Below are 25047 nucleotides of genomic sequence, written 5' to 3' on the forward strand. Positions count from 1 at the left end.
CACGGCTGCCCTCACCCACCGCTGCACACGCCTCCTCAGTTCTTTCACCCCTCCCCGGGTCCTCCATGCTGCTGCCCCTGGAGCGATGGCCCCTCCGTGAGCATGTCACTGGCTGCTTTAACCCTTCAGTGACCTCATGAGATTGTCCGGTCTCCTCAGGGAGGCGCTGCCACCACGTTTTGGCCTGTGCTCCTGCTGGAGGTGTCCTGACCCCGCATGCTCTTTCTTCGTTGCTCAGGCTGTCCCCTCTGCCAGAGAGCCCTCTTCCTCACACAAAGGATGCAAAGAGCAGGGGCTAACATTTACCGAGCTCTTACTACATGCCGGGCCCCGGCCTAAACGCTTTCTTTGCGGTCATTTAATCCTCACGACAGCCCAAAGCGGGAGGTGCTTCATACAGCCCTGTCTTATTTTACTGATGAGAAGACCGAGGAGGAGAAAGGTAAAGTAATGGTCTCAGGGTCACACAGGGGAGTGGGCTTCAAAACTCGTGTTCTGTCTTAACCACCGCCCATCTCTTCTCCTCTTGCAAGTTCCTACTTATTTTTCAGGCTCAGCTCAACTCTGATCTCCTTCAAAGAGTCTTCTTTGATCCCCCTGCCCTTGGATTCCCCAGACAGAATTAGTTGCTTCTCCCTAAGAGGTCTCTCAGTATTTGGGGGTATGAGTCTATTTCTTTCATTCATTCATTCATTCATTCATTCATTCTGTCACTCACTCATTCAGTGATTATTCAGCACCAAGTACCAGGCACTGTGCCAGACTCCGGGTATAACCCACGTAGAAGGCATGAGTCCTCTGCTTCGGGAACTCACTTTGAGTGGGAAAGGTGGACAGGCAAGGCAGCAGCCCTACCAGTGGGACAGAATGACAGAGGGGACCCAGATGCCGTGGGACCAGCTGCCACGTGGCTCCCAAACCACCACGTGGTGCCCTGGAGTGAAACAAGAGGAATCCGGAAGTTACTAACTGGAGAGGCGTCCAGAGCACCCACTGGGCCTTGGGGTGCTCGGCCCATGAATTCACTCATGCAGCAACTATTTACTGAGGGCCTGAAAAGCACTCACTCAGCTGCTCTGGGCATCCGGAATTGGTTCTCTAAGCCCGCGGACTGGGGACGAGATGGTGGCCACACCAGCTTCGGCCACTCAGCCAAGCGACCACTCCTTCTCAACCCCCAGCCTGGGAGCATCCTCTGTGTCCTTACCTGCTTATTTAACGTGCGTTTATTATACTGTGCTGGAATTTTTTTTAAGTTAAATATGTATTTACAGTATTATATATAGTAAATGTATACATAACCACATACATACATATATAAAACCATTTTTCCCCACTAGACCACGTGCTTCTGATTCATCTATTCACAGGACTCAGAAGTGCCTCCAAGGCACAAGTATCTAATAAATGTTGATAGATAGATGGACACATGGAAGGATGAATGTTGTTCTAAGCAGCAAAGCTCAGCACCAGGTGTGGGGGACCCCGGAGAGCAGCGTCAGCACTCTTTCTGGTGATGGCAGCAGGCAGGAGTCCCTGGGGGCGCCTCCTGGAGGGTCAGCAGAGAGTTACTTTACCTAGCAGCTGTGTGGAGAGGCCGGGTTTGAGACAGGACCCACAGCTCCGTGTACACACACACACACACACACACGCACGCACGCGAGTGCGCGCAGCAATCCCCACTCACTCCCCTGATCCTGGCACCTATCGGACCCACCTTAGCAAACTTTCCAAATCAAATCAGTTTGTCTTCAGTCCCTTCCTCTCCCTATAAACCTCTCCACCTGCCGTATTGTATGACCCCGCTTTCCTCTCCTGGTCACAGGTCCCTCCTGTCAAGAGAAAACCCACTGCAGGGGGGAAATATACGGAAGTGAAAGTTGATCTCAACTCCTGGGCTTCACTTGTCCACATGGGCGAGTCACAGCCTCACCAGCTGTAGCTGCCCTGCTGTCCAAGGGCAGTAACAGTAACACTCACTCCTCCAGCCTATGAAGAGGAAGTGATACACTGTATGGAAATGCTGGGGAAACCGCCAGAGGTTACTGTTGGAAGTTAGCATTGAATTAAATGTCACAGGGTCTGGTTATAAAGCCCCCAACTCCACCGCTCACTACAAAACAGGGGCAGGTCCAGAGGCAGGGCAGAAAGTGCTGATGTAGGCCCCTCCTGCTCTAAACTGCCCCAAAATGTAATTAAAATATTTTAAATATATATAGCTGAGCTCTAATGAGAGAAAGATAAATCCCTAAGTGTGAGAGAAAGGCAGAGGGAGTTGATCGGAGTTGCAGAAGGTCAGATGCTGACGCTGAGGCAGCCCAGGGAGCGTCAGCCCTCACTAGCTGCTGCCCCCAGTCCTCAGCCCAGGCTGGGAGCCCCGGGGTTAACATCCACACAGAGGCAGAGGAGGCCCTGGGAGCCGCCAGCACCATGGAGGGGAAAGTTGAAAATGCTGCCCAACCAGCCTAGGGAAAAAAGAGCGATTTAGGATGAGGAAAAAATGTCTTCCGTAAGAAACAAAAAAACCAGGAGGGGGGAATGGGGAGTGACTGCTTAATGGGTGTGGGGTCTCCTTTAGGGGTGATTAAAATGTTTTAGAAGTAGATAGAGGTGATGGTTGCACAACACTGTAAATGCACCAACTGCCACTGAATTGAATACTTGAAAATGGTTCGTATTTTGTTATGTAAATTTCACATCAATTTCTTTTAAAAAGGAAAAAAAAAATTCCCTAAGCCTTCACCATACTCTGTGCAGAATCTCAAGCCAAATTATCAGCAAAAGCCATTAGTGTGCCTAATGAGCAAATGCGAAACTAGTGTGTAGGGCTTGTGACCAACCCAGGACATGGGGGAGGGGAGACAGCCTAAAGAGTTCACAGCAAAAAAAATATTAAAAAATAAAAATACAACCTCTATAAGGAGACAATTCACAGTAGTGAAGAATTGGCAGTCATTAGAGCAGGCAGGTAGCTAGATGTGAGCAGAGAAAGGGCGACGGGAAATGGCAGAAAACCATACATTTTGTGAACAAGAGGGGTCCTTGACAGACCAAGAAAAACAGGATCCTCTGGACTGATAAACCGTACCTTCTGGGCTGTAAGTGTCCTGCAGGCAGAAGGGTGGGACAGGACAGGGATCCCCACCATCCGAATGTAACCTTTCGATCATGATGACCTCAGTCCAAATGTAACCTTTTGCTTATGATACCCCCATCCGAATGTAACCTTTTGTGCGTCATGACCTCATCCAATTTTCTGAACAAGACTAAATAAGGAGGAAAAATCCCTCCTCCCCACCTAGGAAGGCAGAGCTGGGATGAAAATCAGGAAAGACGGCCCCAAGCCCCTCCCTGCCAATGAATATTCTGCCCGTTCACTTTTACACCCATATAAGGAGCTTGCCAAGGACACTCGGGGCAGCCACCCACCTAGGTCTGCCAGCTCCTTCCTTGAGAGCGTACTGTCCATCCCTGAATAAATCCTTGCTTTGCTTTCTTAACCTCTGCGTATTGTCTCTGAATTCTTTCTGCGACAAGACAAGAACCTCTCGACCCCAACATTATGAACAGGATAATTAATATTTTGGGAACTCGAACTAACAGCTCAGGATAGAACTATCTGAAGCGATGATCAGAGAAATATGTTTAAAATAATTAAAGCAATTAAGGAAGGCGTAGGATTCATAATGAAAGAACAGGAACTACAGGCAGGAAACACGCAGACCTGAAAAACAACCTGGAGAACTCCTAGAAACGGGACATGTCGTCATCGAAATTAAGATCTCAACAGACAGCTTCATTAGCAGAGCGAAGGGGGTTTGAAAAATGGATCTGAGGAGAATGTCCAAGATACGACCCGGAGAGACAGAGAGATGAAAAATTAGAGCTTAGGAGAGAGAGAGAGGCTGCGGTGAGAGAGCCGGACACTTTGAAGCTCCAATACGAGGGAATTGGGAGAATGAAGGGAAGGAGATATTTGGAGAGATAGGGCTGCGAATTTTCTAGAACTGATAAAGGACGTGAATCCTTAATTTGAGGAAGATATACCTCCGAGGAGCCAACAGTCTGAATAAAAATAACTCCACACCCAGACACGTCCTAGGGAAGCCGCAGAGCACCGCAGTGGGAAAGCAGCCTCAAACTGCTGAGAGAAAATACCTGAAAACTTAGAATTTCATAACCACCATCCAAGAGTGAGGGCAAAAGAAAGGCATCTTTCGGCAGATAAAGCGTAAGAGTTGATCACTCGGGGACCCTTCTGGAAAGAGCCACTGATAAAAGAGCCTTCAAGAAGAATGAAGTCAAACCGGGAAGGAAGAGGTGAGAGGCAGAAGAGATGGGAGCAAAGAAACCAGTCAACACGAGCTGAATTTCAACTTAAATGACAACTGATTGTACAAAGCACCTGCAGTAATAACACAGGGTGCACAAATCCTCGAACAGCATCAGGAGTTTAGTGGAGTTAAATCTTACCTGCCCGTCAGGTTCCCTCAGTGCAGCCAACCTCCCAGATCTTAAGCTGGGGCTCCCTCCCCGTCAGCCACCCCGAGACGCAGACTGACCCACCCCCAACCCCAGGCCAGGGCGGTCCCCACTCTGGGGACAACCCAGAGCACCCTCCTCCCGCCTCCAGGCCAAGCTCATCCCATCACATGTAGATGAAAACCACACTGCTGGGCTCTGGCAGTCCCAGCAGCCACTGAAAGGGCAAAACAACAGGACCTGGAAGTCTAGGGGAACCACCGTCCCATGGGGCAAACTCTGACCAAGAAAAACAGGAGACAGAATTGGCAGAGAAATCCCCCTTCCTTGCTGGCTACTCTGAGCTGTGCTCTGTCCCTATTGCCTATGGGGAGAAGCCCCAGATGCCAAGGGGATGTACCTGTTAAGAACCTGCTGGGCTCTTTGCAATTTCCTGGAAGCTGTGGTCAGCACAGCAACCACGCCTTAGCGTAAGGAAGACCAGTGGTTTTCCAAGCGTGGTTCCCATTCCAGCAGCATGAGTATCCCCTGGGAGCTTGTTAGAAATGCAAATTCTCCAGCTCCACCCCAGATCGGAATGAGACTCTGAGGCTGGCGCCCGCTGGGAGTCTATACGGTAACAAGTCTTCCAGGTGATTCTGAGATTAGGTTATCAGGTGCTCAATAAAACACCCCCAAGCGCTGTGAATTGTGATCTGTGGCATCAATGGCACCTGTGAGAAGCAACAATACTACTCACTAAATATTTCTGCCCTCTACCTTCAAGACCCGCCAGAACCCTCTACCCTCCGCCAAGCCAGCCAGCAACACCCCAGAGAGCAACTGCTCCGTCAGCCTGGGTCTTGGGGTGACGCTGACAAGAGCAGGCCCCAGCTGGGCCACAATGGACATGTAACATGAACAAGAAATAGAACTTAATTATTTTAAGCCACTGGGAGTTGGGTGTTGTTTGCTACGGCAGCATAACCAGCCCATGCAGTCTGACATCGGTGAATATTTTCAAAGAACAGAGCTTTCCGAGATGCCTCACACCTCACCACGTAAGTGGCTTAAAATGAGCTCTCTCTGCAGAGGTAAAGATGCCCACTGCCCTGTCTCGCAAGAAAGGATGCCCAGTGACCTTCAGGAGATATTTGATGCCTGGGCCACCAAGAGGGGCCAGGACTCAGCCGTATCTGTAGATGATGGAAGGGGATGAAGGAAGGGGATGAGTAGCTCTGGTGCAGATGGTTCCAGAAGGGCTGCCAAGGGCTCTGGGATGAGGATGGCATTTCTGGGGCAGAGGAAATGGTCCAAAGAGGAGAAAATAGGCCATGTTGCATCTGTACCAAGCTTTATGCTCTCCAGGACACTCTCACTCATTGCTTATCTTTCCTTCTTCCACCCACAGGGATGATCCATCCTATGACACAGTGGGTCTGGAGAGGCAAAGGGACTTACCCAAGATTGCATAGCAAGCTGGTGGCAGAGTCAGCCAAGGCTTTTACTCCCAGGCCTGAGTCCTTTACCACCTGCTGAGAAACAGGGTCCAGGAAGGTGCTTTGGAAGGGAGATTGACATCCGCCTGCCCCTTCCCAGAGCACAGGCCATGTGTCTGTGCAGGGTCCTGAGGACTCTGGCATCAGGTGGGTTCTCACCAGGTTCTGGTGAACACAGGTTCTCTAGCCTCCAAGGGATGGAGAGGGAGGAGTGGAGGGTCAGGGGCTGCAGGGCATCAGCTCCTGAATGCTCTCAGACCTACAAGCTTCTCATCTGGCACCCTGGGCACCATCCTTCACCCTCTCCCCACCATTTCTCCCTCTCACAAGTTCCCAGACCCTGGGGCCTCCACTCTCCCTTGGAGGGGTGACAAAGCTTGTGGGGGGGCCAGCTAATTCCTCCTCCCTTTCCTCCCATCACAATAAGCAGGAACAAGAGTGCTGTTAATGGCCGACCCCTACCTGTTACGGGTTGAATTTTGTCCCCCTAAAATTCGCATGTTGAAGTCCTAACTCCCTGTAATGCAGAATGAGACCTTATTTGGAGATAAGGTCTCACAGAGGAAATCAAGTTAAAATAAGGTTATTAGGCTGGGCCCTAATCCAATATAACTGGTGTCCTTATGAAAAGGGGAAATTCGGAGACATATACAGAGGGTGAAACGCATGTGAAGAACGGGGTTATGTTGCCACAAGCCAAGGAACTACCAGAAGCTAGGAGACAGGCCGGAAACATATCTCCCTCACACAGGATCCCTCAGAGGGAGCCAACCCTGCTGACACCCTGATTTTGGACTTCTAACCTCCAGAACAGTGAGACAATAAACTCCTGTTGTTTAAGCCGTCCAGGCTGCGGTGCTTTGCAACAGCAGCCCGAGGAAATCAACACCCGCCTCACCCAGTATCACCTCACACCAGTCAGAATGGCCATCATTCAAAAGTCCACAAAAGATAAATGCTGGAGAGGGTGTAGGGAGAAGGGAACCCTCCTACACTGCTGGTAGGAATGTAAATTGGTGCAGCCGCTATGGAAAACATTAGGGAGGTATCTTTAAAAACTAAAAATAGACTTACCATATGATCCAGCAATTCCACTCCTGGGCATATACCCAGGGAAAACTATAATTTGACAAGATACCTGCACCCCATTGTTCATAGCAGCACTATTCACAATAGCCAAGAAATGGAAGCAACCTAAATGTCCACTGACAGATGACTAGATAAAGAAGTTGTGGTGTGTATATATATATATACACCACATATAGAAATAAAATATGTATTATGTGTACTATATATAATATATGTATGTATATATACAATGGAATACTATTCAGCCATGAAAAAGAATGAAGTAATGCCATTTGAAGCAACATGGATGGACCTGGAGATCATCATACTAAGTGAAGTAAGCCAGAAAGAGAAAGACAAATACCATATCCTACTACTTATATGTGGAATCTAAAAAAAAATGACACAAATGAACATACTTGCAAAACAGAAACAGACTCATAGACACATAAAACAAACTTATGGTTACCAAGGGGGAAAAGACTAGGGAAGGATAAACTCGGAGTTTGGTATTTGCAGATACTAACTACTATATAGAAAAAAGATAAACAAAAGGTCCTACTGTACAGCACAGGGAACTACATTCAATATCTTGCAGTAACCTATAATGAAAAAAAATATCTATGTGTGTGTATAACTGAATCACTACGCTGTACACCAGAGACTAACACAACATTGTAAATCAACTAGACTTCAATTTAAACAATTCAATAAAATAAAATACCTGCCTCATCCAGCCAGATCCACCTGCCCTTCTCCCAGCCCAGATCTGCCCACTGCAGTCAGGCCCACCTCCACGTCTTTGCAGATGGGATGCCCTCTCCCACCCACATGCCATCCAGCCCCAGCCCCTACAGAGCCTTCTGAGTGATCGCCGGTCATGGCATCCTCTCCTGCCTAGCTTGTCTGTTCTCTGTCCAGCCTTCCTCACAAAGAGAGAGGCAGCTTGTCCACGTGGTTCAGAGCAGACTCTAGAGCCAGACAGCCTGGGCTCAAATCCCAGCACCACCACTTTCTAGTTGTGTGATCTTGGTCAAGTTACTTACATGCTCTGTGACTCAGTCTCCCCGTCTATAAAATGGAAGAAATAGGGTACCCACCTCAGAGGGCTGCTGTGAGGAACTGATGTGCTGATGAATGGAAAGTGATCAGAATGGTGCCTGGCATGGGGTGTACCCTGAAGACGATGAGGATGAAGAGGAAGAAGCTGGGAGTGGCAGAGATGAGATGCAAACCCAGGCTGGTGTGCCTCCTGCCCTCCCTTCCAGCACCACCATGCACAATGCCCCAGCTCACTGTGGAATCTCTCCTGTGCCCTCCTAGGAAAAGCTTTCGGACCTGAAATTGGCTTTTCTAGCTTGGCTTGCTGGAGATGGATAGGCCCATGGCACCAGCTTGGTGGTCAGTCCCTGGCTGTTACATAAGGAGTAGGCAGGGAAGCTGCCCTTCCCGGTCAGCAAAACTGAGCCTATGCTATCAGGACACTCAGTGCTTCTGCCCTGCTCTTCAGTTTCCAACAGCTCTACCAACGTCCACTAAATGGAAATTAGAAAGGGGATGGGCTCATCCGTTCCCAGATGCCCATGCTGACGTCCGAACTCCCTTTATAATTTCCCTGAGTCCATCACTGTGCCCTGAGCTCCAAAGGGCCGCTCACATCCGTCCTGCTCGGGCTTTATGAGTCCCCTGCCCCACCCCATGCCTGACTCTCGCTCCACTCCACACAGACAGAGCAGCAGCAGAAAGCTTCAGTCCTGATCTCACTCCTGCACCTGGTCCCCATCGTAACCCCATCCCAGGTGGGGTGCGGCCAAGGCTTTGTCCCAGCCCAGTCCTCTGCCCTGCTCCTGAGAAACAGCCTTTTTTGGGTTTGTTTTGGGTAAGTATCTGTATTTTTCCTGCAAAACCATCACTATTGAACCTATTTGGGAGAGCATTTTTCATTCATTCCAGTAATTCAATTAGAATCGAGTTTCTCTAGCATTAGGGGAGATGTAACATCAGTAGGGAAAATTGTCATTTCATTCCCAACAGCAGTACACCCACTCTGCCCAAATTCTCTCTCTGGTACAAGCTCGCTCGACCCTCCCGAATGCCAAGGAGAATATTAACAAGGAAACTCACTCTCCGAATCTGCCTCCAAATGAAGACACAGAGGCTCTTGGGCTGGATTCTCCTCTCAGTCATTAAACGTGGGGCTCCCAGCTTCTCTGGGAGTGGCTCCCACTGCACAACCCTGCCCGCCACCCAGAGGGCCTGCCGCTGCCAGAAACTCAGCCCTTGTCTCTCTGGGGACACTAAGGCTTCAGTTTTCTGAGCCACTCTAGACAAACAGGGAAAGAGATAAGGTGTGTCTTTCACGTGACCACCTTTTCTTCAGCGTCTCCCCGTCCTTTTTGGAAGTCCGCCCACTTCCTGGAACCAGTCCCTTGTGATCTTATTCTTGCCATCAGTGATCCAGCCTTCCTTGCTTCCTCCCTTCCATCCATTCGTCCATCCATCTATCCAACCATCTTGCCATCCATTTAACCATTCCGCCCTCCTCCCATCCAACAAAGCCTTCCTGAGCTCCTCAGCTCTGTGCCAGGCACTCAGCACTTCTTCCCCATCGCTCCCCAGAGCACCCACTCCGGAGAAAGTCCACATCCCTCCTGATCCCATCAAAGCCTAGAATGGACCTGCTTCCGTCCACCCTCTTAGTAGGCTGATTTGATAGACAAATGTGTGCTAACGTGTTTGCACCAGACGCATCATCCCCTCTGAGCTGGAAGCTGGCAAAGACTACTGGAGCCCTCAGGTCACCTGAGGCTTGCTGCCCAGGGCCAGGATGACAGCCCTCCCTCCCTTCCCCGGGGTCCCCCTCCCCTCCCCGCCCTGCTGCAGCCCCCACATACGTATGCAGAAGTCTCCGTTCTCATAGTAGCCAGGGCAGCACTGCGACCTCCGCCGGTACATGGTCCGGAGCCCACGCCGATACGCCGTCTTATAACTGATCCTAAGGCACAAGGGAGAAAGCCACTTGAAAGTATTGAAAATCAATCACTCCTGTTAGAATGATATTTGTGTTAAGCTATAGCAAGGATGCCATTCAATAATTACTTTAAAATGCATGGTGGCTTCAAATATAAAAAAAATCACAATAAAGAAAAATCGATGGTGAGATCTGAGCCATTGTGATGCCGAATGTATTACTGCCGGCGTTTGCTATGCCTGCTGACTTTCCCCCAGTCTCTTCACGGTGGTATTTAAAAGGGTTGCAGAAAATACGTTCCGGGTGACATTGTAGAGGGTAACCAGGGGCTCCTCCTTAAAACCTCCAGGCCCCGGGCTGAAGCAGCCCAAGGGGTGACCTGGACAGGAGTTGGCCCTGAAGAGTTTCTACACCAACCACCACCACCCCAAGACTGATCACGGCCCCCTGGGGATTGGCCCACCCACTGGGAGAACTGAAGGACCAGCAAAAGGACCCCCTGAGTCTGACTTGGTCCCAGAGAGTGGCTTAAACTCCCTCACACCAAAAATAACACCCCTTAGGGAAGAGCTTCACATGCCATCCCTGGGAAGGCTCAGAACTGACACTGGCTTTTGCAGAGGAAGAAACTAAGGCCCAGACAGTAGGAACTCTGGACGGGGAGTGAGAGACCGGGGCTCCAGCTCTCATGCTGACACAGGCATTGAGACTTCACCCTGTGCCAGAGAGATTTATAGGCAAAATCTCATTCTATTCTCCACCTGAGACAGGTAGCTTTATTATGCCCCCTTTATTTCTTTTTTAAAGTGTTTATTCTTATTGTAGGTATTCCCCTCTCTTTGTTTTATGGATGAGAAAACAGATTCAGAGAAGTTAATGACTTTCCTGAGGTCACCGAGCACGTAAGTTTCAGGGCCAGGATTCAAACCCATCCCTCTAATTTCAAAGCTACTGGGTTTAATCTATGCCCTGTACCAGTTCCCACAAGATGGCTTGTTGAGCTTATGCGATGGCCCTGCGGATCCCTCTTTGGGCAACAGAGCAGCAAGGTCTGGTCACTGGAGGTGCCTACAGCCTGCTCTCCACGGAGGGTCAGGCCGACTCGGGCAGGGAGTCCTACAGCACAGGCTGGGCCAGCCCTCCCAGTCCTTAAAGCCCTCACTTTATGACAAAAGACAGTGAAGGACTCCAGGGAAATCTGTTATATTTGGGAATGTCGTAAACTAAGGTCATTCTACTTTGTCAAAAGCCCATGATGGAAGGTAAGCCGGCCTCCAAGTGAAGCTATTTCCCTGGCACAGGCAGGCAGCTCCTGGCAATTTCAGGAGTTGTGTGAGCCTCTCAGATAAAGAATGACTCAGGGTTGACTCAGAGGTCACGCATCTGTGCCTCCTACCAAACGAGGCTACCCCCAAGCCCTTCCAGGGGGGCGGCGGTCTCAGCATCACGAAGGCCTCCCAGCAGAGAGGTGTCGCCCACTGCTTCCGGCTTTCCCATCCTTTCTTGCTCCCAGTGCTGTGGTGGGAAGCAGGAGAGGGAAGGGGCCGGGGCCGGGCTGCTCTCAGAAGGATGCTGTGTTCAAACACGTCATCCCACACTGTGGGAGACTGATGGTGCAGCTGTGGGCATGCACATTCCGGGTCATCAGGAAGGCTGCAAGGTGACTCAATAATTTAGCAAAATAGTTCGTGTTCCAGGAATGCAGCCCATTTTAATAAGCAGCCTCTCAGTCACCCTATCCCGGTGGTGATGGATGGCAGCTCCAGCCTACAAGCCCCCAACAAGGCCACTCCTCACAGCAAGCCTGGCTCTGGCACAGGGCCTGATAGAGTCATCAAGGGAGCAGGATTCTCTGTCTGCCTCTGCCTTTGACCAGGGCCACAGGCAGCTAACTTGGCACGGGGTGAGGGGGGAGTTGGGAGGTGGGATTTGGTCCCACCTCCTCATTTCACAGTCACGGGATAGAGGAAGGGGATGCAGTAATGGATGAGGAGCTCCTATTGTACCAACGCCTCTGCAAACAACTGTACAGTCTTGGGGGAGAACTACCTGAAAAGCCCTAATGAGAGAACAAAGGCAGATGCTGGAGGGAAGGAGGAACTTGGAAGAAGACAATGACACGGGGCAAGGTGAGCCCAAGGGCAGGCCCTGGTCAACGATATTCCAGGTGGCTGAAATTCAAACAGAGGACACACAGCCTTACTGTTTTGAGGAACCACAGGATAAGTCAAAGGTGGACCCAGCAACCAGAAAGTGACAAGGGAAACCCTTGAAAGGAGAGAGCCCCAAAAAAAGAAGCTCCAGATTTTTTGTAAAACCTCTGCCTGAACTTCTGGCCCCTGAATTACATGAGTGGAGGTCAGGTTCCAGGCAGTCCAGCAAAGGCTAAAAATACCGAACTTTCAGAGTTTGGAAACTGAGTTTAGCCAAGTTAACTGGCTCCTAAAACAAACAAACAACAACAACAAATCTGAAGGAACATAAGAGAATTCAGTCTCCACAGTCTGTTGTTGATAATGCCCAGAATACAATCCAAAATTACTAGACACATATAGAAACCAGAAAGTAGTACCTAAGGGAAAAGGCAATCAATGAAGACCAACCCTGAGATGACCCAGATATTGCAATTAGCAGACGGATTTTAAAGCAGCTGTTATCTATGTGAGTCTCACAGCAAGTTACTAGCAAAACCCCAAAGAAAACCAGGACTTTGGCTTTTGCAGCATACAGCAAGTTTCGCCATCCACATTGCTGCCCACCATGATGTTTGCATAAACTCCGAAGAGAGAGCAGGCCCACAAGGAGGAAGCAAAACAAATCTGGAAGCAACACAGATGCTCAGCAACTAGGAAACAGGCCTACCTGGCGGCCTCTCCTTCACTTATCCTTCATTGGCTAAAATTTCACTCCTCAGATAACAAAGCCACCTTGCCTATATCTAATACCTGGCTTTTCTCCACTTTCCTCTGCTCTTTTCAAAGTTTCTGCGCATCCCTGACCTCACTGGGCCCTGTGGGTAGGTAGGGCAGGGATCATTGTATGTCTGATGAGTACGCTAGGAATCGCCTCCAAATAAAGTGACTTGCCCAGGGTTGTCCAACAAACCGTGTTCTCTCTCCCTGCCCCTCCTCTCTCCCCGGTGCCGTGAGGACCTGGCATGATTTCCAGGAGGGCTGCCGACAAGCGAGCAGGATTCCCACATGCAGTTGCTCAGATGGACCGCTTCCCATGGGCAGCCAGGGCCGGGTACCGAGAGGTGCTGAATTCTAGCCTGCACCCTGTTCTCCCAGTCGGGTACCCTGCATGGGGCTACATCTGCTCAGATGAAGGCCCTCTGAGGTCGGATTTCTCCCGAAGCAGACTCGGAGACAAGGATTCAAAAATCAGCAGTGTATTGGAGGTGATTCTAGGAAGCACTGGGAAGGGAGTGGGAAAATGAGACAGGGAAGTAAAGGCAGCCAGTTCAGGGCGTGCCTTTGAGCAGGCTACTGCTGTGGGCGACTGGGGTTCCGTCCCACTGGGGACCATGGGGATACATGCAGAACCTACCTCAAAGTTGTCCCCTCTACCCTAAGGGTAAGGAAGCTGGGGTGTTTGTCCACAACTCCCCAAGTGACATTGGGTGAGGGGTGTCCTGTGAGGGCAGGAATTCTTGGCATTCTTGGCCTGCCCTGCCCCAGTAAGCTGCTCTGCCTACGAGGAAGTCCTCAGCGGAGCCTCTCAGGTGAGGAGCAGGAGTGGGTACCGAGGCGATGCAGGCTGCGCACTGACTCCATCTGCTACGGGGGCCTTTTACTAACTTGCAGGAAGATGAGCCTGTGGGCCCGTCTCTTCTCCCCTCTGCCCACCTTGGAGAGTGGTACTCACCGGTGCCTGGTGCACTTGAACCAGTTGAGGATGTCTGTGCATCGTGTATAGTAGATCTGGTCAAAAGGGTGTGCGTACGATTCCTGGACAGTCACGGCATAGCTGAGAACCAGATGGAAGATGGAAGCTGTGGTCAGCACTTGGGAAGTGGAGCTGATGTTCAGGAAGGGGCCTCTCTCCCCAGGGGAGCCAGGCCCCACAGCCAAGCGTCCAGCACTCAAACCTCCCTGACCTTGGGTTGGATCCAGGACACATCCCTTACTGCCCTCTGGCCTAGCACATTTTCCGAAGTCTTAGTTCATTTGTTCATTTAACAGAGAATCAATACAGGAGGGCTTGCGTTTATTCTGTGGGGCTCTGGAAGGCAAAAGCCAGCAAGTTTTAAAATACCTTATGTTTGTTCAGATCTTTATGGTTTTCAAAGCACCTGCATGGAAGCTGATCTTTGCAGCAACTCTGTGCAGTAAGTGGTCCCATTTCACAGATGAAGAATCTAAGACTTGGCGGCAAGTTGCCCAGGTCATCCAGCTTATACCAATAACTGCTAATATTTGAATGCCTTGTGTTAAGTGCCCTCTTAATCCTCATGCAGTTTTATAAGGTAGACGGTGGCACTGTTAGCCTCATTTTACAGGTGAGGGAACTGAGCATCAGAGAGGTTAAGTGACTTCCCCAAGGTCACCCAGCTACCTTCTGCTCTATTGTATCTCTAGTATAGCTGGGGGTTCATCGAGGACGTGCCCCCGGACCTCCTGATCGAAGTGGTATCTTGTCACCTGCCTGTTCGCTGTAAACCTGGACCAGTGGGTAGAAGCCCTGGGGAAGCAGGTCTCAGCCTCACCAAAATAAGCCTTTCCACCTGCCCATGTCGGCAGGAGTTGCATGAAAGGGCAGTCAAGCCAGGGTGTAAAGGAAGGACCCACACTTCCCGCACGGGCTGGGAGAGGACCTCAGCTGAGATTTCAGGAATTAATTTTTCTGTCGGTTGGTGTTATTCAGTGTTTTCCCCCAGAAGGCTCACTGACCTGGGCCAGATGGCCAGGTTCAGGCTATAAAAGCCCGTCTGCTTTGCCCGAGGAAACTGTCAGTTTACTTGCAGGGGGGCTGGCCTGCACTGAGTGGGCCCCCAGCAGGCTCTCTGCTGCCTGAAATGTCAAAGGTCTCGAATTCAGAAAGAGGAAGCCAGGAGCAGGCAGCAATGCAATGGACTCAGGGTGGAGGGACATTCTGTTTCTCCAAAGCACGGAGGATGTACGGAGGGTCCTTTGCTGAGCCTCTACCAGCCACACATCAGAGACGTGCGTCAGAGGAACACGTCTATGCAGACATGGCCCAAACCCCTGTTTAATCACCAGGCTTGGAGAAACTGAAGCTGCCTGACACCCGCCCCTGGCTTCCAAAGCCCCTTCCAACTCTGAAGATCCATGCCCCAGTGCTTCTGCTTGTCTACTGAGTCCCTCACTTAGAGGAATGAGAATGAACGGCTAAGCGTCCACGGCCCTGGGTCAAGTGTGTACCCTGGCCCTTGGTAGCAGCATGTCCTTAGATACGGCACTAGGTATAAGCCTCATTTCCTCACCTGTACACCTTGGATAAATATTACCAGGGACTTCATGTACTTACTGTGAGGATTAAGGGGGGCAATGTAGTAACTACCTCTCAGGGTGGGAGGCAGTTAAAGCAAGATAACACATAAAATGCTCAACACAAGATAATACATGTGAAATGCTTAGCAGGTATGCAGCCAGTGTCTAATGGATGCTGGCCACCATCATCACCATCATTATATGACTGGCGGTGCCTCACCTCCTTGCTAGGCACTGAGGGGTAGTTCCTTCCCGACCACTGCGGGGGACGGGGAGTAAGACCCAGACACAGACCAGACTCCTCGCCTTTGTTAATTAAGCCCCTGGGGGTTCAGGCACCCCTCCTGGCACTGACGGGGACAGTGGGTGCTCAGAGAAAAGGCATCAGCCCAACAGAGGCGGTGGGGAGGGTGTCATGGGGGACTGATCTGTTTCTGCAGGGGTGCCCTGAGCGGGGCGAGTCTGGCAACCAGACCTTGAACCAAGTCCAAGTCTCTGGGTGAAGTGTGCGCCCCTGGGTTCACGGCTGGGTGGTTTAACGCGCTCATTTGCCAACATGCTAATGAGGGGCCAGATTAATCTTGTAGAGCCGGGCTTTACTAGCCAGGGGAGGCCTTTCCGCTGGGTTTTATGGTGGAGGGGCGTAATTAACGGGGAGCCTGCCAGAAGCACTAATCCAGCTGGGAAATTCTCCCTAAGCGGTCTCCCGGGACCAGAGTGTGTTTCGGGAATGACACAGACGAGACTCATCCACGTGTAGCTTGGCAGTAGGGCTCCGCTGGAAGAACCAAGAAGGCAGAGGCACCTAGTGACATGGGGACTGGGGAAGCCCAGGGGGTCCGCAGGCCTCCTTCCTGCTGCTAGACTCACTCCACGTCCTCCCATTCAAGCAGTATCTTCAGTTGATAGCCCAGTCAGCCTGCAATGCCGGCTCAGTGCAGGTTTGGCTCAGACTATTTTCACATTCCAAATGTATTTATGTCGGGCAGGTTTAAAAAATGAGAGAGTTTGGTTTAAGTCTGAAGGGAGCCACTGATGCAAATGGCACTCAGAGAAGAGAAACGTCAGGGTGAGCCCTGCCATCAGGGGAGGCTTCCTGGAGGAGAGGGGCTTGGTTGGAGGCACTGGGAAAGGCGTAGGTGAGCAGACAGGAAGGAGGCATTTTGGGAGCAGGGATACAGCACAGACATTGGCAGGAAGCAGCTGTGTCCCAATCGGGAAAGGTGGACGAGAAGGGGTTGCTGAGACCGGAGTCTGCAAAGCAGAGACCAACGTGGAATTCCACCTCACCCACTGGGAAATAAAGGTTTACATTCACCAAAACCAGAGGAGGCGAGGGGCCTGGTTCAGCTCACAATTATGTGGAAAGTATAAAAATACCGCATGTTCCAAGGCTCCAAACCAGACCTATGGAATCAGAGTCTGTGGAGAGGATCCAGGAGATTCTGATTTTCATTCACGCTCCAGGGAGTGTGATGCGCATTAAAGTCTATGATAGATAACTGTTCCTGCAAAGCCAGAGTTGTCAACGAGAAAAGACAATAATTGAGCTTTATGATCTTCAAAGCCCTTTCATGAAACTGGTACCCTGATCATTCAACAAGGCTGTGAGGCAGGGGTAATGACTCCCCCAACTTTACATACAGAGGTGGAAGTAGGCTCAGAGACACCTCCAAAGTCATAGGGCTAACAGGTGGAAAAATTCAAACTGGAGTGAACCGAGGTCTTGTCACAAAATTTGTGTTCTTCCCACTTCACCAACAAAGGGGCACGCCAGTGGCAATGCTGCCTTCTCCAGCCCCCGGTCATTGGAGACCACGCCTGTGTGGGCACTGACCCCCTGCCTCCCCAGCCAGTCCGTCCAGCGCCCTCACAGGCATGGAGCACAGCCCTCCCCACTCACCTGCCCTCCTCTATCAGCCGCTTCCTCCAGCAGGCCCTCATCTTAATTTTATTCATTTGATTTATTAACATCTAAGGGGCAGAGTCATCCTGGTCAGCATGGCCAATCAATTCCAGGCTTTAATTCGGTTTTTCCTGATTGGGTCTCTGGTCACTATCTTCCTGCTCACCAAAATCAATACTTTCACCTTGTGCTTCAAAGTCAGGCCATCTGCAGGGCCCCGGCCTGTTCCCCCCGGGCCGAGTGCCGCAGCCAGAATGCAGCTGGCTCTTCTGAGGCACCTCCCCCACCCCCACCAGATCAGAAGCAGCAGGGCCCCCTCACCTACCCTCCTTGGGCAGGCTGCTGGCCACCCCCCACATCTGAGCTGCTGCTTCATTGCCAGTCCTGGGAGACTAGGAAGGCATCGCCGCATCAGGAAACAAGACATCGGGACCACAGTCCCTCACTGTACCCCACCTGTCTTCCTGTGGACGGGCACTGAGCCCCTCTGGGCCTCTACTTCCTCATCTGTAAAATGGTTGGGAAGTGTGAATGCAGGGAGGAATGGAAGTACATTGTCAATTACCAGACTGCATCATTTATGCTGCCTGTCACTCAACGCCTCCACCCTGGCCCCCACAGCACTGAGTCTCAGGTGGGATCTAGACGGCTTCGGCCCACCTTTCAGAGTCTGTGCTGTGTCCCCACCTGGACTGCAGGCCCTTGGGGACACCTTCTGTACCTCCTGCCTCTGCTTTTGTCCCAGCAGTGCCGAGCCCAGGGTGAGGCCCCCTGGGGGGTGCTTGGCCATCCAAGAGCCACATCTTACCTCTCCCAGTGGCTGCACACATTGGGGTCCTCGGGGTTCAGTGAGAGGATGGTTTGCAGGAGGCAGCAGACGATGAGCCCCATCACTGAGAGCGCCATCCTGGGCCCTGTGCTGGGGAACAAAGGAGGCAGCGTCATTAATCAGACCGTCTTCCCAAGCATCTGTTTGGCACCAAGACTTCTCACACGAAGTGGCAGAAGAGACTCGCTAAGCAGACTAACTTTCCCATCGTCACCGTGTAACGAGCATTTGATATTTCACACTTGCAGGCTTTGATGAACACAGCAACATTTCACCAGTTCTGAGTAACTGGGGAGTGGGAAGCCTGAGTCAGGGAAATGTTGAAATTTCAGGCCAGGGCTTCTGAAAGTTTCTTGGACTGCTTTGAGAATCTAACGAAAGTGACAGATCTTCTCCTCCGAAAAACGCCCACGTGAACAACCTTTGGCTATGATTTCAGGGCGCCCTCGGGCCCCTGAGCCCGTCCTTGGACCAAGAGCCCAGGATCTACCACTTTAAACCCCTTCTCCCTCATCGTTGATGTGCTTTGCCCCTTCATCTCCTCTCTCTACTCCTTCCTGCCATGAAGACAGAGAAGTGTCTGGTGTGGCCCCACGGACAGCCTAAGCTGAGAAAACTCTTCTAGGCACCCCAGAAGGCTGGCCCTTGCTTCTCTTGCTCCCACGGGGTATCAGCCACTGACACCCAGGGTGATGCGTCTCTGCATGTCGTACCCACTGTGGGGTGGAGGGCTTGGACAGCCTGGCAAGGCTTCGATGAAGCAGCTTGTAGAGTTTGTCCCAGGCTTCTGATGTGACAGCCATTAAGCGGACTTACACAGATGCCAACGCCCTTGGTCCCTTAAACTGAGGACTCCCCAACAAAGGGCTCCTCATACAGGCAGAGAGCCATTCAGGTGGGAGCGGCCGAAATGTCCCCCGAAGCTCCTTTCGGCCCAGGATTCAGTGGTCCCATAGAGCCTTAGAGAACTGCCCAAGGATTCCCACCTGGTGGGGTGTAGGGAGCCCCAGAGCCACCCCCAGGGGACCTGCAATTCACATGTACCCAAACCTCAGCTGCAGACTGAACGAACACGATGGCTTAGAGAGACAGCACTATTTTTCACGTATACATAGATGCTATCGTGATTTGCTTAAAAGCTTTACTGAATTCAGAGGAGCTTTTATTCTCAATCAGCCACACCTGGGGAAAAAAAAGCAATTTCTAATACCTGGGGGGTAGGGATGGGGGATGGCATAGAAAATGTCTGACACCAGAAAGGGGTCCCCAGGCTTGAAATGGTTGAGGATTTCGAGTCCACTGGCCCAGAGTTTACAGCCGAGGAAGCACACCCTTCTTGGGGACACAGAAGAGTGGCATGGATGTTGTACACACCCCCGTTTGTACCCAGAGGGAAGCTAAATGGAGCTCCTGCCTTCGTGAAAGGTTAAACTCTCTCCTCCCCACCCCCAGTAATTTCCTTGTTAAACTCTTTCTTAGCAGCGCCTTCAACGATAAACAAATTGCCACAAATTCTGTGTAACCATGGGGGTCCAACTGATGATTAATGAGGTTTTTCTCTCTGTTTGAGATCTGGAAATAATCTGGCTAAATGGAATCTGAAAATCTGTTAAGAAAAAGAAAAAGCGATTCTGGTGTTTCTGCTCAATTTGCAGAGTCCAGGCGTAACAAGTTACAGCCGCTCCTAACTCCCCCACCAGGCTCTCCCAACCCAGCTGCCACCTCCCCACCCGCCTCACTCCCTACCCCAGCCGGCCTCGAAGCCCAATCAGCACCTGGACCAAAGGCGCATCGCACACTGGAGTCCACATAGCACTAGGGCTACAGGTCATTTCAACGTATTCTCCCCAAAGAGGAGGAGAGGTGTTCACCCTCCGGAGGAGGAAGAGCCTGCCCAGGACAGGGCATGAGTTGGGGTTTGAGCATCTTCTTCTAGGTGTGGGCTGGGCTGCTCAGGCATCAGATAAATCAAAGAAATTAACAAAGGCGCACACACTCCGAAAGGCATGGAGTCTGAATGCCGAGGGCAGAGAATGCCCCATCTTGGTTCTCTCTGTGGTCCTGTCTCACTTTGGCAGCTCCTGTCATCTCCATCATTCTCCAGAGGGGACCCGCTGGCCGCATTTTCAAACTTAACGAAGTTTATAATATCAAAGGGTGAGGCCACCTGGACCAGAGGAGATTGTGCCTCTGGCCTCTTTTGATTCATAGTGACAGAAGCGGGTGGCAGACAGAGGTAACCTGGATCGTTGCTATAAGTTGGGAGATCTGTTTCGATCTTCATAAAAACCTTTCTGAGTCAGATCTGGACAAACAGTTTAGCTGATTCCCACTGGGCAGTGAGATACCTGGACCCCAGGGGCACAGAGAGGCTAATAGGTGTTTGGGTAAGCACACAGGAGGTGGAAATGGATGCAGGAGCCCAGGACACAGCCAGTAAAGGTGGCAGTAAATCTGAGGCCTCACTCCTCCATTACTGTGGCTGTGTTAAGGCTACAGAGCAGAGGGGCTCCCCAGGACTCACACCCAAGCCCCATCACCAGCATTCTCAGAGTTCCCTGTCTGAGGACCACTCTATACGTCGTGGTAGGGGGAGAAGATTTCTAGCCTGAGTGAAAGAGGACACCTCTGAGACCCTCTCAGCTCTCGGACTTTTCCTGTGAATGTGGCCAGTCTAAAAATCGCAACCTTATCACCCATCCCTCCCTTCCTGGGTCAGGCTGGTGCGGTCTCCTGCTCTCTCACGGCTGGGCCTTGATCACGCTGCTCCCCCGCCCTCAATGCCCTTCTTCCTCAACTCTGCACATCTAAACACCATCCACAGCAGGTCCAGCTCAGCCCCAGCCCCCATCCCATCCCTGCGGGGTTTGGCGCCCACTACAGGCCAGACACACTACACTCTTGTAGCTTACAGCCTGGCCACACGGTCCAGCACCCATCACCTCCCATCTTGCCCTGACATCTTTCCCAGCGTGCTGACTTGATTCTTCTGATGTGTCTGTAAGTGCCTTGAAGCTGGGGTCAAATGCCAGGCTGTTACCAGTCAGTTCCTTTTGGGATCTGATTTTAGAAAATGTGTTTCTACTTGTCTCAGACACTTCACTGACATGGAGGGAAGAGCAGCCAGAAAGAAGCCGTTCGCACTCGGGGGCCACTCATCGCCATTAACTGTAATGGGGCTTCCCCGGGCTCGCTCTCCGAGGACAGGTCCCAGAGACACATGCTGATGAGATGACTGAGGGAAAATCAATCCCACCACAGCGGTTATTAGGCCGACTGCACTCGGAGTGACAGAGGTTAACATAGCGGGCACCTTCTGATTTAGGGCATTAATAATTAAATAAGAAAATGCCCCCGGTTTCACTTGGGAGGAAGAGAACATGTAAGTTCAGCTGGCTCCCTCTGGTCTTGTCCATGCTTCCCGCATAGTGAGGAGCAGAGGAAGGGAGCGCGATGCTCCAGACACGGAGAAATTTCTTTCCACGTCCCAAGTTTCCAAGTTCAACATATTTCCAGGTTCTGTCCACGTTTCCAAGTTCCACAAAGTGCTAAGGGGTTTCATCAAGGTCAAAGGGTTGTAGATAAAGATGGAAAGAGCATTTGCTATTGACTAAAGATTCTCAGGAATATTCCTTGTCCAGAGCTGATCAAGTCCATTCCACGATCACCCTCTCACTGCCCCCGTTCAGCAGGAAGTAGCCAGAGCAGTGGTCACCCTTTTTCCCCATGAGCCTGTGGAATGGACATGGACAGTGGGGAGCTGTAATAGGGAAGAACCAATCTGACTCCATATTGGATCTGTTTCTTTTACTTTAACTTTATAGTCTGCTGCTTTTGCTACAAGTTCATCACTAAAGGGATGTTGCCTCTAAGTTTAAATTATACATAATGGCCCATCTCTGGGAACCCTGCCTCCCAGGTAATGAGCGGTAAGCTAAAATACATTGAAAGCTAAAATAAGTATTCCCTGTTGGGGGTATGGCTGGTTTACACCACTGAACTGGGCAGGGGGGATGAAAGGGAGAGAAGCTGTAGCCAGGAGGCGAGGCTCACACCCACCCACAGGTGTCGTCACTCGGCACACCCGGCGTGGCCTGCGCTGATCACCCTCCTGCCACCTGCCCGGCCCTGAGCGGTGCTTCAAAGACACGAGGAAACAACACGAGTTAGCTGCAGTCCATCTGAGGTGACCAAAGCAGCAAGTGATTAAGTCTAGCCGGGAGCCTGTGGAAGACTTTGCAGAATGGAGGGGACAGAAGATGGACAGAAGATGGAAAGGGAGAGGGCAAGCAGAGGGCATTCGCCAGCACTCGGAGGTGGGAGTGTGCAGGTGGTGCTGGAGAGACGAGGCGGGTGCACGCTGCGCAAGGCAGAGGGCAACGTGGGAAATTTGGGAGGCATCTTCCAAAATCAGGTTCCATGAAACACCAGTCCCATGAGATATTGATAGAACTCTCCCAAAGATTTCCGTGAGCAACCAAGTTCCAGAAATGCTGCGTGCTAGGTCCCCATCTTAAGTATCCACAGTGTATCTGAGCAGAACTTAGGCTCTTAGACCTGGAGTAGAGTCCTGTTTGTTTCACCCAGTGTTTCCTGTAGAACTTCCTAGTGACCTTGGCAGCAGCAGAGCCCTCCAGGACACCCCTTTGGAAAACTGCTCTTCTCCATCAAGGTCAAGTCCGAAGGAAGTTCTGGTCCTGTCAGTCTCCATCCTTAGTATGTTTTCATTTGCTTGTGCTAACACGGAGGGCCTTCTGTGCCTGGCACCTGGTGTTAAAGGGACTCTGCCACTGGATATTAAAGAGACATTGGCATCATAGCAAAGGATCCCGCCTCCTGGCCCGGACCTTCTGTCCTGGCCTAGGTTGGCCCTGCAGGCTGAGCAGACCTGAGAGACGGCAGCATCCTCTGAAGGTCCCGCCTTCAGCTGGGGCACCGCCATCACCAGCACCAGCACCTGCAGAGTCCAGCTTGTCTCTCTGATGGCAACACACACCTGGCCAGACACCAGCTGCTCACATTAGCCAAGATGCATAAAACTGGGGCAGAGGGCAGACAGACAAACAGATGGCCTCTGCCCCAGGATCAGTTATGACCTCATGGTCCATCTGTGCAAAAATCCTCCCCCACCTGCTCTGCTTCCACCACCTGCCTAGTCCTCCTGCCTGTGCCAAAATCTTGGGCACTGGAGCCTGGTCCGTGTGCCTGGAACCTGCTCTCTGTCCATCCCAGTGTCCTCCAGGGAGCCCTTCCTTCTCAACAAATTTGTATCAGCAGCAGGGGTGGCGGGGGTCGGGCAGTATTTTGTGGGCCCTGGGAGGTTCCCACTCACACAATGTTGGGGATCGATTGGTAATGACTGCTTGGAATGCTCTGCTGAGAAACCCGGGCTGAGAGGCATGCATGCCATGATTGATTGGTAATGCCTGTCATGGGCACTGAGTGGGAGAGGGGCACACAGGTGCCATGCACTTGCTGTCCCTATCCTACGCTGCTGAACAACTGTTGTAACTTTGGAAATGGCTCCTCCCTAGATGAACCATCTGGATGTGGCCTCAGCTCTTCCCTCCAGGCCTCAGAACCTGCACATGGCTTTCCGTCCCTTGGTTCCACTAAGCACACTTCACAGGCAGGGGCTTTGCTGTGTTGTGCTCACTGCCGTCCCCAGCACCCAGAGCACTGCCTGCACGGAGAGGGGCCTCGATCCATCTTTGTCCGCTCTCCAAAGTGCTGACTTTCCAGCCAACCACCGCCCCCAACCTCTCAGCTACCTCCAGCCTCTGGATCAGCCACATGGTCCGTGTCTGTCCTGACAGAGGCCACTAAAGACCTGTCCTGACAGCAGGTTGTACCACACGGGGCAGTCCACCCTGTGCTGACAGTGCACCGCAGAGACACCAATCTGTCGGCGATGGAGACAGTGGGGCACTGTGACATCCTGACAGCGGTTCAAAGACTCCTGCCTTGGCCACCCCGCCAGCACCGGGGTACGTCTGCTCCAGGGACCAGCACAAGGCTGGCATTGAAGCCCACTCAATAGCTCAAGCTGCAGTGGGGGACTGACTGGTGTTCCGAGAGGCTCATGAAAAGGCGCTTTCAGGCTCGGGGCGCAGCAGAAGCAAACCCCAAACTGGGGCTGATAAAGCAAACATCTCGCATTCCTCCCAGCATGTGGGTGGATAGAGAGAGATTTCTATCTTCTATTTATAGAACACACACACTCCTCTCTATTTTTTCCTGAATAAAACAAAAAACGCCAAGTTTGCACTCATTGGGGTAAATGCCAAGGTTATCACCCTGTCTGGTGGACTTTCTCCTTCATCTTCCCACTGCTCTCTCAGCTGGCTCCCAGTCCCCAAGCCCCTCTCTGTTTACTGGCCTTGCTGGGGTCTGATTAGTGCGAGATGAAAAGAGGAGCTGCCATCAGCCCATAATTAACAGGCTTCACCCTTTGCCTTGATGAAGCCTCCTGCCCTCCAGCAATCCCACCAGGGGCCAGGCTTATGTTGAACGCTTTCTAATCTCCCTGAGCTTAAAAAAAAAAAAAAAAAAAAAAGTTAAAAAAAACTAATCCACAGCTCTTAATCTCCAAAAGAGTGATTCCCCGACCGCAGGAGCGCAGCAGAAATTCCCAGCGCCGCCGTGGAAGCCCTGCCAGGTGCCTGCCCACTGGGATAAATCAGGGGATTGGAGTCACCTCCTGAGACATGGTAAATGTCCTCGTCCCAGGGGGCTCCAGCGCCCTGATAAATTCTGCTTTCTCCTTGCCCAGGAAGCCTCGGGCTGCAAATCCTGAAAATGGCACAACGGACACCTGCAGTGCCCATTAATCAGGGTCAGAAGACTGTCCTGTCCCCTGT

General features: G+C 51.5%; 1 protein-coding gene across 9 annotated transcripts in view; it reads right to left on the bottom strand.

The window, feature by feature from the left end:
• Window positions 1–25047, bottom strand: part of MEGF11 (multiple EGF like domains 11) — a 332207-nt gene that overhangs the window by 199375 nt on the left and 107785 nt on the right. For all 9 annotated transcript variants that reach the window (XR_010380816.1, XR_010380815.1, XM_031452880.2 and 6 more), the window contains exons 2-4: window positions 18167–18277; window positions 13867–13968; window positions 9923–10023 (exon numbers count right to left, since the gene is read on the bottom strand). Coding sequence is in view for 7 of the 9 variants with exons in the window: in XM_031452880.2 (XP_031308740.2) it covers window positions 9923–10023; window positions 13867–13968; window positions 18167–18264 (301 nt within the window). In the remaining 2 variants the exon portion in view is untranslated. The remainder of the gene's footprint in view (window positions 1–9922; window positions 10024–13866; window positions 13969–18166; window positions 18278–25047) is intronic.

The sequence above is a fragment of the Camelus dromedarius genome, chromosome 5, assembly GCF_036321535.1.
Source record: "Camelus dromedarius isolate mCamDro1 chromosome 5, mCamDro1.pat, whole genome shotgun sequence".
Taxonomy (NCBI): domain Eukaryota; kingdom Metazoa; phylum Chordata; class Mammalia; order Artiodactyla; family Camelidae; genus Camelus; species Camelus dromedarius.